The sequence below is a fragment of the Danaus plexippus genome, chromosome 11, assembly GCF_018135715.1.
Source record: "Danaus plexippus chromosome 11, MEX_DaPlex, whole genome shotgun sequence".
Taxonomy (NCBI): domain Eukaryota; kingdom Metazoa; phylum Arthropoda; class Insecta; order Lepidoptera; family Nymphalidae; genus Danaus; species Danaus plexippus.
The window spans coordinates 3567014-3581302 of NC_083544.1; the positions used below are offsets into that span (position 1 = coordinate 3567014).

At 32.1% G+C, this 14289-nt stretch overlaps 1 protein-coding gene across 4 annotated transcripts in view; it reads left to right on the forward strand.

Moving 5' to 3' along the window:
• LOC116765828 (afadin) overlaps nucleotides 1–14289 on the forward strand; it is a 45162-nt gene that overhangs the window by 9565 nt on the left and 21308 nt on the right. For 2 of the 4 annotated variants that reach the window (XM_061521979.1, XM_061521980.1), the window contains exons 3-9: nucleotides 1111–1247; nucleotides 2094–2202; nucleotides 2819–3009; nucleotides 3571–3727; nucleotides 4141–4266; nucleotides 4521–4678; nucleotides 5148–5229. In XM_061521979.1, the coding sequence (XP_061377963.1) occupies nucleotides 1140–1247; nucleotides 2094–2202; nucleotides 2819–3009; nucleotides 3571–3727; nucleotides 4141–4266; nucleotides 4521–4678; nucleotides 5148–5229 (931 nt within the window). In that variant the 5' untranslated portion in view covers nucleotides 1111–1139. Of the gene's footprint in view, nucleotides 1–1110; nucleotides 1248–2093; nucleotides 2203–2818; nucleotides 3010–3570; nucleotides 3728–4140; nucleotides 4267–4520; nucleotides 4679–5147; nucleotides 5230–9602; nucleotides 9637–9774; nucleotides 9971–14289 lie in introns of those variants that run through there. The other 2 variants (XM_032655429.2, XM_061521981.1) reach the window with 2 other exon arrangements.

Sequence of the window (14289 nt, forward strand, 5' to 3'; positions counted from 1 at the left end):
GTTGATAAATTTATAAAGGGTCATTAGGTATATGATACATCGATAACCTCCGACATATATTTAATTGATAATAACATAAAAACGTTTAATTGAATATTTTTTTGGATGTAAATATTTATATATGATAATTGTAATTGTACTGTTTACTATCGTCAATATATTTGGTTCGTCCGTTCCAGCGGGCCATATGTTTACTTTATAAATACAAACGCCAGTGTAGGTGCGTCTGAACATGACGAATGCCAGGAACCGCCCACCAGATAATTTTCTTATTTTCACTTTTACCGACACATAATTTTTTTAGGTCATGGAAAGTTTTTCTTAGCGTTAAATAGATTTATCACATGCTAAACGATCTGAATTCAGACTATCGTAAAAATATAACAAAGAGTACTCTTTAGTATAGATAATAAATGTATCTTAACAAGCAGAAATATAATGAATGTGTTTCGGAAATCGACCGGTAGTTGATACTAAGACTGCTATTAACTCGTTATAGTTAAACAGTAATTTAGTAAGTCATTTCCTTGTGACAAATACTATCCTACGAAAAGTTTCTTAACAACATACTAAGTGCAGTAAAAGACAATAAAATCTTGAGATATTTAATTTATAAAATTACTACACACTTGTTTTTTTCTATTCATGATTTTGAAGACAAAGTTAACGTTGTGTTATAACGAACAAATTAATTATCTGTATTTTAATGATAAGTAATAAGTTTTACATGCTGTTATCACATTATCTTAATTATATTATCTGTTAATATTGCCGCACCTCGACTTAACAATAGAAAAGGTAGCGAGATTGCGAATACCTATAACAGACATGTATTTATGTTAAATGCACTAGTTTTATATTTCAACGTTGGATTAATGTACACTGTAGATTGATAATAGTAAATATATTTTTGAAATTTTAACATATTAAAATATATTTGAGATTTTAATCTTCAGCCATGTTCCAATAAAGCTATTTTTCCGTAAAATTTAATTCTTAATCGCTTTCCATATAACAATTATAAAGTGAATTAATAACAAACGACTAAGTAGTAAGAACTATGAATTAATTAGTGTTCTCAAGTAATGTATTGTTATAATTCAATTTCAGGAAGGTGTTTCGCTTGATGTTGACACAGGATGGATGCGGCGGACAAGCGGATGTTGGATCGCGAGGCGCTCCGCAACATGATCCAGCAATGGAACGCCAACCGACTCGACCTGTTTGAACTCAGCGAACCGAATGAGGTCATATATATACTATTGTATATATTTATTATTTAACCAACTTAAAAAAATTTGGTATTCAACTTGAAGTTATACTTTATGAATGCATGCACTACCTTGTCTATCAATTTGTGACATTAAAAAAAAAACTCAAATCAGTCCCATAGAAATGCAAATTTCTTAAGACCTCATATCTCTTACGCACTAACAAATCTTTTATCTACTTTTTTGTATTTAATGTTGTGGAGTAATGAAAAATATATTAATCATACCTCTTAAAGTCGTTACTCATATGCGAGATAACTTTTTAAGTGATTCAAAATATATTTTTAACTTTTGAGCATTATTTCATAGAAGCATCTATGAACATTTGACGTTGGTATGTTGTTATCATATCTATAAAGGGATCGTGATAACGACTCATCCTTTGTGTTACTACGAAACATTCTTGTTATTTGCATTTGTCCTTATGTGGCGAAACGAATTCAAAATATACCCTTCTATTGATTCTTCTCAAACTTATATATTGCTGGGTTGAATGTTTGCATGTAAAAAGTATTGGGATATCTTCATTTAATATAAACTTTATTTAACGTCATTTTTAGTAAGTGCTACAAGTTCAGCCATGTGTTCCCTTGCACATTTTGGTACTGTAAAAACAACACGAATGAAGTCGCGGTCATTACCTAGCACACACACAGATATAGATGAACCGTGAACGATTATATTCAATTACTATCAACTATAAATAACATTTGAAATATCAATTGTTTTAATATGTGTATATTTTCGCTATAAACTCGCTCATTACAGACGGTTAGTTTAAAAATCACCAACAAACTTATTGATTTATTTCTATTACAACAGAACTTGGAGTTCCACGGCGTGATGCGTTTCTATTTCCAAGATTCGGGTCAGAAGATAGCGACGAAGTGCATCAGGGTCGCCTCCGACGCTACAGTTAGTGATGTTATAGGTGAGGGCAATGTTAACAGATCCAAGAAACGTTTACTACATTGTGAGCGAATTAGTGAGAACATTCATAGTCTGGGGTTGCTCAAACATTGTTCATATAGACTTTATTACATTACTAATAACTTTATATTCATTAAGGGAACTTACTGTTGTATTATTTAAACAGTATCAGCTAAAGGAATGTTTGAATTTCAACATTTTTGTCTGTTCGAAGCAATTATAGTATGACACCTAACTTAAAAACTTAATTCATATGATTACAGCATATTAAAATTTTTTGTTGCTTAAGTTAAATCAAGAGATATTCTACATTTCATTATTAACAATTCGGTGCCATTTAAAAATGTTAATTTTATTTGTATTAAAATAATTGTCATCTAAAATTCCTTATATTTAACAAAAATTAAAATTAACTGACATTGATAATCATAAATAAGTCACACATAGTTCTTTGTTTTGATATTCATATAACAAATCTATATTGAAAAAAATATTCAAAATATCATTAATTATTATTTTAAGTTTGCACGTCCTCACCATGCAGGTTGTAGTGAGGACTATCATCTTTATGTAAATAGGCATTAAAATCATTGTCTTGTAAAATTCTCGTGTTCCAGAGACCCTGATAGAGAAGTTCCGTCCGGACATGCGCATGTTGTCCCTCGGCTCTTACTCGCTGTGGGAGACTCACGGGCCCGAGGACGAGCGGCGCCTGGAGCCCCACGAGAAACCGCTGCTGGTCCAACTCAACTGGCACGCTGATGACAGGGAGGGACGCTTCCTGCTCAAGTGTCTCACCAATAGTGATGTAGGTTATGATATATCTGATGTAGGATAGTGAATGAGAAACTAGTAAACCTATTTAGTTTGACTGTGAGGACTATTGGTAAGAGTACTGGACTTTATAGTAAATGCAAAACAAAGATCTTATATCAGGAAGTTTTGATTTAACCATTTAAAAATTCCAGACTTTCCAAAATTTGTTTAATATATAGGTTCTTTGTAAAATATAAGTGTTGATTAATTATAGACAGTTCTTTATATCTCAAATGGATAGATTCTTATTACTGGAAAGATAATAGTTACTTAGAATAGTGAATAGAAAAAAGAAATTATACTTTACAACTATAAAATACTTCTGGGTTTGTTAACATAAGATATACAGGTGGAACTATATTTATAATAGACTTGAACTCATAACATCTCTCTCAGTAGATAAATATTTATCACATACATTTATCTATTCAAAATATTATTAAAGCATTGTCAAAACCAAGCAATATGAAAACAATGTATCACTTTTCAGTTGCTACGGGAGACCTATCAGTATTGATTTGTTGTTATATATAAAATTGATTTACTTTCACAGCTTCCACTATCATCAGTCAACGAGAAGAGCGATCAGAACTTCAAACGGAAATTGTCAAAGCGAGAGAAGAAAGAATTGAAGAAAAAAGAAAAGCTATCAAGACTTAAGTCGGACACCAATGATGAAAATAGACCCGTGGCTGAGAAATTATACACAGGTATTAATTTTAAGGATATTATATATTAAAATTTGTTATTGTTAAAACTTTCAGTATTTTAATAACATATATAGTTTGAAAATTAATCATTTATATTAAAATTTTTATTAAATTTGTAAAGTATTTACATACTTTAAAAATTATTGTCTTACCCTCGATTTGAGATAATTGCAATGTCTGATAGTAGGTACTATATATAATACTAGATCTTAATTTTGTTACCATAGTCTTATAAATTTGTATCAAAAAATATATTATTAAATTTTGACGCCTTAGGTTCTTGGTCTCAGTCCCATATAACATATAAAATTCTTTTGTAAACAAATAAATTACTTTCAGGCAATTTAACAAGTTACCCTAATCGTTATAACAATACTAGTACTTGTGTTAATGTACCCATTGTTTTGTTCCAGAGCTTCCTGAGACGTCGTTCACCCGCAGCATCAGTAACCCTGAAGCCGTCATGAGACGTCGAAGACAACAGAAACTAGAGAGGAAGCTGCAGCAGTTCCGCTCCAAAGACGGTGGACCTGACACAGGTATAATTTAATATATTTAGTGTACAAAAAATACTATGTAGTAATATATACTGATACATATAAAGAAAAATTAACTGTTTGTTTGTCAAGTTAAAAGGAATTTGACTAAATACATCCATGTCTTGCACATGTACTAAATAATATATTTTTCAATTTTTCTCTGTAAGTCGGCCGAGTTCCGACTCTCGTTTGATAAGGCTGGACCGATTTTGAATGGACTTTTGAATTGTTAAATGTAGACATTGATTTATTAGGTGGCACTTTGAAGATCTACGGGTCGTCCCTGTGTCCGGACGTGCCATACAAGACGTTATTGTTATCTGTGGGCGACACGGCGGCCGGAGTCGTCCGTGAGATGCTCGACAAATACGGTCTGTCGCGACACGACCCGCAACAATTCTGCATCGTCCAGGTACATCACTACACCAAAAATAATTTACTTCTTATATTTGTTAGCCGGTGGTTTGTCATATATCGTGTAGGTTATATTATTATTCTTTATTGTGGTAAAAATTTCATTTCGTTTTTTATTCCTATATTGGCCACGCCCACTGAAAAATTACATGAGAAATTATTATAACTGCTGTTATCTTGGCTACTGTGAATAAACCTCTTTACTTTATTGAAATATGTTCTGAAAGTATTTTTATTGATTGAATTTTTTTTATACTTATAGAAATTTTAAAATAACGAAAATACTATAATAAAATAGGCTTTAACTGTATTGTTGAATGTACAGAAATTAGTATATTTGTACAAGTAATATTTTTGGTTCTAAACCGATGGATTATAATTTTAACACATTTTAACAAGGGACACCCGATTAAAAAGTAATTAATAGGTTTACAATACAAAAAATTATCTAGGTGGATATTTTGCAGGTGGATGCAGCAGACAATTCCGAATACATCCTAGAAGATGACGAATGTCCTCTCGCCATCGTGATGACACATCAACACCGCAGTGAGTCAATATGTTAAAAAATAATTTTACTTTGACTAACTTCAAACTACATGTTCGAGACGACACTTAGTGTTCAGTGGAGTCACCGTGCGGTTGCCGAGTGGACCTTTAATAGTGCCTGGGACTTACGATGCAGGTTTAGGTTTAAGGGGCCCTAACGCTCACCTCCACCGTCCAAGCTTCTCTCCCTACCTAACCAACATAAAACATTTTCTATCACGTACTAAGTACAACAACAATTTTGAGTAGCATAGCAGTAGATATTGTAGAAGATGGCTGTTTTCAATCAAGACCTTCCAGAAGCCCTTGCTATTTTATATAAGGATCTGAATAACTTATTTCGATGGAGAAATAATTTGGACTTACCCGCAAATGAAGCGCAAACCATCATCATTAGTATTAGTATAATCTTAGAAAGGTCTAACATTTAGTGGACATCACAGATTAGTGAAACTTAAAGTAAAATATTTAGTTCCGAGTGTCCATTAGAAAGTCTGCAAATATTTCTTCCAAAGTCTACTAATATTTCGGTGGCTCATGCTGTTCATAATGTGTAAATTAGATTTATAACACAGACAACTCGACAAGTTTGAGTACCTCAAAAAGCTGTGTATACGGTTTATGTTTGGGCTTCACAAATATTACGACCTATCCGAATTTCTCAAAGATCTTAATTGGTTCCCTAAACACCTTCGCAAAATTATTCATGCAGTGGAGGCCTCGGTAATCCGACAAATATTTTGCTTTGTTTTGTTGTTTTTGCGATCGGACTATCACGTTTGTCGGATCATAGAAGACTGTGTAATATCTCATATAGTCTGGATTTTTTTTGCAAATAAAACTATATTGTGATCTGAGAGATTACAGATACAGTGATAAAATTCTATGTTATATATATGATTTCTGAAGGACATTTGATACCGCTATCTATCTATCTGATGTAGTCAAATTCAAAGTAGCAGATCAGAGTCAAGGCAATACCCAACGTGTTTGGCACAGATAGTGATGTGCACAACTAACATTTATAGATTACCGGAGATTGTCAAAATAATCTTGAATAATAGATAATAGATCATGACAGATTACAGGGGGTGTGTGATTAGACAGGGGGTGTAATAGGGGTTGGATTACGGGGCATCCACTATATTTAAAATCTGTTGTATTGCGTGCAATTCAATCCTATCACTCACCTTCTCACCTAAAACAACATTTTGGTCCTTAGTGAAACCCACAACCGATATGTACGGTTAAAACACATACGGTTATCCTAAAAGTTTTCTCTCATGTCTCGTACATTTTTGCATGTACATTAAACCCGATGTGACGCATTTATACAGAATATAGAGTACAAGCTGCAAATAATGTTCACGGTCACGCTGACTAGACAGCGGCGCTAGTAGCAGTCCAGTCGAAGATGTTTCCGTTAAATCCCGATAGATGGCACTTTTATTAATTTAAAAAAAATATCAAAACAAAATTATAAATCTCTGTGAAGGCTTGTATTGAGTAATGTATGAATGAACCATAGGATTGGTAAACATTTTTTTTCTACAAGCGACCCTCCTGACAATCGAATGCTATATTAAATTAAAATGTTCTATAGTTAGTATATGTCTGTTTGCCTTCAATACAAGATCCTTGTTTAGTACCTACCGATTAATATTTTAAAGAAATACTGCGACTTGTTAGTAAATATGTATAATGCAAGCAGGTATTACCAATAAGGACATATTATAGCATTTAATAACTTTAACGTTGGTCATACAACAATGTTTACATTACGAGTTCTTATATTTTACTTTAATACTGATAGTTTGAATGTTTTTCATGTCACCCTTTAACATATGAAACACGTTAATTCCGTCGGTTTGAAATTGATTCTTCAAAATGATAGTAAAGTAATTAAGATGCTTTTAGAACATTGGTGGTTACAGTGTTGTGTAAAACTTTTGGTTCCCACACATAGTCTGTAATTGACTACAGCACTTGTATTGGTAGTATTTCCCGTGTCTGTACTAGTCTAAATAGCCTCATACTATAAGCTTCTTATTTGTACCACGGGTGCTTTTCTTTGTCACCTTGAATGTAATTGGATTTTTTTATCTTATTCTCTTTACAAGAACAATGTATTTCTATATTATATTGCAAGCACAATATGTATATATATATAGATTCTGATATACTTATATTAAACCTCATATAAAAGTTAGCTAAATAATGACGAGTATAATTTTTCAAAGAAAAAAATACATTGAACTCGTACGATCCACCTTTATTCTTATTTCTTAAATAAGTCCTCCATAGTGAAGTATGTTCGTAAAAGCGTGACGTTGGAACTTTATCTAATAATTCCTCGTAACATTCGCCTTCACAGATGGTATAACAAAAACAATAGGATTTCAGACTCAGGTCGTTCAGAGCTACGAGTAACTTTACTTTGCAAAATGTTTGTCGCGAATGATAGGTATGCTTTTACAATGGATTTGAAATATAAAATCGAGTAAGATGCAACTTTTATTACAGAATCGATTTTGCACTGAATTTAAATTAAATATTTTTTTATGATAACTAAAGATAATGTTTGAAAGGGTCCGGTTCAGTGTAATAATATCTGTAAAACAAATACATAAATATTTGCTTGAGTAAAGTTGTTATAACAAACTAATTAATTCCAAATGTCGAAGTTGTGTTTGTAAGTGGTCGGAGCTATTATGGTTTAATATTGAATCTCGAAACTATTCCGCTTCGATCAGAACATTAATTTTCCCGTCATTCGTCGTTATTTCAAACAAATCGTCTGTTTCAAATAAGTCTATATTAACGTCAAACTTAGTTTACTTACAGTCCTTATAAATTAATTATAGAGTTATGAAATTGTTAATATTTGTACAGGACTTCGTAAAATCTTATTGTTAATGTAAACCAAAATTATTATTTTTTGTCTCAATAGAGTTTCCGACAAATTTGTAAAGTCCTTCATTATATGAGAATACACGAAATAACCGAGCTTGGAAATGTTAATAATTAAGCCCTTAAGCCCCCGCCGTTGTTGTGTTTGTGTTTATTTGAATTACAATAAAGCGTATATCTACATTTCGCGCATTAATTACGTATGTATTAAGTTTTCAGACCGACCTCTAAAGAGTCGGGGATCGTTATCAATTACACGATTTAAATTTTAATATAATTCAAAAGTTCCTTTAGAAATAAATTATAATATAATGATGTTTTAATACATAACATTTTTGAAAATATAAATCCTCAACTATTTTTACAATGGATTTTTTTTTAATTTTCTAGGATTAAGTCATGACGTCACAATCAACTTCTATACAATAAGGTTTTTAATACCTCCACCTATCTAATAACATGCTTATTGCTCGCTCTAATCAATATACTATTATTTTTTCTTCATTGTACTTGCGAAAGACATTTAATGTGCGGAATATTATCTTCTGTGTTAATATCAAATGAAGGCTAATATGCTATTTTTAAAATATTTTCTAAAAAAACTTCAATTTGTTTTGTACAGAAACTTTCCCTGACCGTGACCTATAATAACGACTTCGTATAAAAGTTTTTAAAATTATTTGGCTTTGTTTCATTAGAAGTTTATTTTTATTGCGATTCGAGATAATTTATCACAAAAATTTGCTGTGAGCAGTTTGATAAAAAAATTGTAATCCGTTAATAATTTTGTGTATATGTATGTCTATAGCAATATTTCTCATTTATCTCCAAAATCACTGACCAGGCAGATGTGCGAGAGCGTGTGTTTGCGTGTGTAGGTAATACCCATCTGTATTGGGATAAAAATATTGATTGGAATCGTTTATGTTATTAATCATATTCTTTGACTGACAATTTAAAATCTTTAAAATTTTAAATGATAAAATCTTCTCACTTCTGGCATTTATATATAAAAAAAAAATTCAATTTCCAATAAAGATAGGAGCCATTAAACTTTTTTGTATTTTATAGTGTGTTCGTGTCTATAAACACATTAAACATCGTAAAGCTCAGGTACGAATAACTGTGTGAAATAAGAAGATTAGTGAAATATAGACAAGCGTAGATAGTGAAATTTAGGTCATTATGTGATTAAGCACATTTTAAGATAATTTAAATTATACAATAATTAAGGCTATAAAAAAGTTAAAAATAAAATACATTCAAAACTAGTGTCATCTAGTAATAGTGTGTTTAGGAAATCATTCAAAGTATATGAATGTATGTATGCCGTATGGTATTAATGGTAAGTATCGGGTGCGGCGAGTGTTGAGCGGACAATGTTCGTACAGACTCACAATGGGAATACATGGACGGGAACGGGAGGGCGGCAGTCGTCTCTCAGCCGCCGCCGCCGCCGCCGCCGCCACTCCTAAGACATGGATTGGGGCATTCGTCGTAAGTTTCCAAAACAGATAGTTGCGGGCTGTTAGGCCGCTGTGCGTATTGGCTCTGTCGGGGAGTCGAACGCCGCTGGGTCCGGCGCGATCGAACCCGATAGTAAACAAACGCATGTGACACAGTGGAGCAGTGTGACCGGTGTGCCCGCGGATGCCGGTCGGCTCGCCGGCGCTGTTATTTTTAACACGTTCCGCGGTTCGATGCCCGTTGTATCGCCGAATCGATATGCATAATGCCGTCCTTGAATGTTTAAAAACGCTAAAGTTTATAAATTCCCACATGATTCCTAGAGGCCGAACCGAGGGACCGCGCTAACTTTCGCCGCATTCTAGTAAGTCACAAACTTGTTCCGAACTTTGTAACGCATGATTTCGTTCACTCTCCTCTGTAACGAGTACTTTCTAATTCGTATTTAATCGTCTCTTAAAATGTCAAAGTTGTTACCCGAGCGAACCGGTTTTATTCGCCACCATAAAGGACACTTTTTATAGACCACTAAAATGATCTTCACGAGTAATTGACCTTTTGTGTCGGGGGAATTGTGCCAAACAATATATAAGGATTTTTAGTGGATGTGGCTGTTATATACCGAGTGCCATTGAACCAATAGTTTTATGTATATATGCACATTGAACTATTCGTATACATTTCGTATACATAATTAATTCAAGTTTTTTTTTATAAAGCCGAATGTGTTATAGTGACTTCTTTTAAAAATTCTATATACTCATGAATTTAATAAAAAGACTTCTCATTGACTCCTATTCCTTGGATCGTATTCTACGGGTTCAATATTAGACGTCAGGTCCCACAGGCTCAAGGTTATGTGAGCCAATAATCCTATAAGACGTTAAGACAAATGACTTGTGTTTCAGCTCCGAAATAAGCCTTAGGGTGAATTGATAATCTTACTCTCTTAATTCAACATGATTAAAAAAAATATATAATTTGATGTTGTTTACAGTAAAATTATATGGTTTTTATAATCAACCGTGTTGTTATTAGAAATAAAAACGTACTTTAGTACAGAAAATTATCATGTGTCGTGTAATGTTAGTAAAAATTAATTCTAACAACAAACCATCTTTTCGCCTGAGGATTAATTCTCGTTGAACATATCATCATTAAACTTGAACGTAAATCAAATGATATAAAGAATGTGTTACATATGTAATAAATATGTTTTATAACCGCATGAAAATAACATTCGGGATCTTCGTTACCTTTTTTACTGTTATTTCTCCGACCTTTTGTTTTCATACACAAGACATATATTTCTACAACTTCATTGTGAATCAATTGTTAAAAGCTGCAGGACGTGAGTTTCTCATCGTGTTACGTATTTATTCAAAATGTCATGACGTAGGTATAAATGTTTTTTACAAATGCTTTTTTTTTTTTTTTTCAATATAACCGTTTTACATTTATAAGTTTTGAATACTATTCAATTTGTATTGAATCTAGATTCTAGCTTAAAGTCCCAATCACAACTACGTGATGTGAAAGACAAACGCTTAACTTCCAAAGGGTGCAATTGTCTCCGGCAGTTAAATGTTAGTATTTATTTTAAAAGGAGCTAACGTCGCAGGACTTAATATGTTTACTTGAACTAGTCACGTGAGTTGAGTTTATATACATGATTTCTGTTTCTTTTTCACTTATACCTTCCAAAACATTTTTATTGATACGGTATCATTAGTTTATTATCACTATTCTTAACAGTGAAAAACTAACACCTTTTAAGATCATCTCTATCGTGTTGAACGAAACATTCTTTCACTTCTATAATCTCGAAAAATACGATTTTCTATACGGGAGTGATATTTATAGAGCTTTATTAATCTATTAAGTTTCGATAAGACTTAAATATAGATATTTTTATAGTATGTTAGAAGAAGGTCAAATTGCAGGTTGCAACTACTGGTTTTTATACAAAAAAATCGATCCCCAGAGCAATCATAATATTAGATATAGAAGTAGTACATCATTTCATGTTTATAGTGCTTTTAAGATAAAAACCCTCAGTTCCTTCGCTTCCGAAAACTACGTTAGATACAGATCACGTCCCACTTTTTGAAAGGTCACGTAGTAACGGCAATTACGTTTACGTTGTACTTTGCTAAGGATAATGGAAGATTATCGCCTCGTCTCGAGATGACGACAAGCATTTATATTCCCCTTTCAAAGTTGAAAGTTTCTTTGAACTCAACTGTTATTTCTAGAACTCGAGATATATTCTGATTGTGTTATTAATTTCTTTTTGCGATAAAATTAAAGTTTCGTGTATTCTGTCCTAAATATGATAAAAACAAATTCGAGAGTTTAAGCATTATAATAATATTATTGAAAAAAAAATAATAATATTATTGAAAAAAAAAATGGTTGTCGAAAATGTGACGTACGTTCAATTACATTAATAAAAAATATGGGTTCGCCTTCCACGTGCGTAGAGATATGAGGGTGTTCACTTTGTGAATTCATAATTTGTCATCCAGATGACCTCTAATGTAATACTCACTCGTAAATCGTTACATACATTATACAAACGTTATTAATTTTGAACATAGAAGAATATATTTTTTTATTATAATTATTATTCAATAATAACTTGTAATACTAAATAATATAGGTATTATACACTTATCTTGGATGAGGATGTTTGCCAACCACTTAGAACTGATGATAAACATCTTTACCTTCCAGAGATATTGTCTTGAAAGGACTCTCACCGTCTGAGTGACGAGTCTTCTCATTGAACGTTGCCAAAATCATGATAAGAATTTCTTAAATGTATTTTTTATTCCTGTATAATAATATGTTAATATTATAACAATTTTGAATACATACTTTTATTAAAGATACCTAATATATTTGACAAAATAAAAACTATAAGTGTATCTAGAATACTACAATGCCCACTGAGATTATATTTAAAGTAAACAATTGAACTACATTTCCACTCATAATATTTTGCTTATTTCGGAGAAAAGTTGAGAGGCTCTTGTTTACAGAATCTCGCTCAGGAGACTCTGTTTTTGTTTATTTTTTTTTAAACTTTTATACTAATTATACGACAACATTTTTCAAACTAGTTTATAGAAGGCTTAAAAGATGTGTAAGACAATGGGTGACAAATGTAGGACAATTAAATGAAATGTAAAACGTTTTGTTGCTTTTACACAGCTGATTCATATTATAGTAAGCTTCATACATAGTATTAATGTATGGTGTAGTAGCAACTAATGAGAACGGTGAACAATTCGTGTGTAGCCTGACGATGTAACCTTGTGATAACATAGTGTTCTTCTCGGTCCTAACTTACATCGTTGCCTCTTTATATCCATTGGACCGAAAAAGAGCTCAGTTACAGAAACTTTTCAATGTTAATTTATGAGTAATTTTCATTGAAATGTTCAACATTTATATGTTCATTGTTGTGTGGATAAGACACAGACATACGTACGTATGTATTTCTTACTCCTTTTGGATTAAGTTTTTAATCAAACACATTTTAAACTATATTACCTGTATGTATTTGTTATTTTAATAACATTCGTACGTATAAACTGTTATAACATTGTTCGGTTCGTGTCATTCAAAAACATTATTTGTTAGTAGGTCACCGTTGAACGTTTATGAACAAATATATAAATATACGGATAATAGACCCACCACTCCCGTACCCGATCGATGTTACTATTTATCCTTTAAATTTTGATCACCATTCATTGTCATAGGAATTTATAGAAGTCCAAATGCATCTTTACATTTGTAACTTCTCCATACAAAGGCATCATAATTATATTAAATACGATATAAACTTTATACGGTTGCTAATTTAAATACAATATAATGTGATGTACTGTAATCGATTTTTGTACAGCTTCAACACACAGGGGGTTGCTTTGAACGCAACAAGTGTTGAAATTTGTCACACACGTCATGTAAATATTAACTGAGGTGACTCAGAGGTCCTAGAACTGTTACAATTTGCCATTCCCCCTTTGTAACACAGACCCACTCTACGTCTTAGTCCAATTAGTATATTCCTATAATTTTATTAAAATTCTGTTAGATGTCATACTTTATAACCATGATATTAAGCGAATTAGGTACTTAAACTTATGAGATATGAACCTGTAATTACTAAGTTAAATACAATTTTGTATATGAATTTACGTTCTATGCCGACTTAATTATAGTTACAATGTCAAATACACGACCTCGTTTCTAATTACGTAACTAGTAAAAGGCATTATACAACAATATACATATATGTTTCAATAATATTAAAACATATTTTCGCTTAATTTTTAAATTACTCGCTAATGCTATCAGATAAGTCTCTACTTTATTTAAATTAGACAATAGATATAATATAGGTATATCATCATCATCATCAGCCTATCGGAGCCCACTGCTGAGCAAAGGCCTCTTCTCACATGGAGAAGATTAGAGTATTAATCACCAGGCTTGCTCAAGGCGGATTGGCGATTTCAGACTTATAATTTGATTATAAGTCCAGGTTTCCTCACGATGTTTTCCTTCACCGTCTGTCACTGGTGTCTAAATACTCTTAGAATGTACATATGACTCAGAAAAGGTACATAGACTTATATAGATGTTATTTAATGCCTTTTTACAATATTA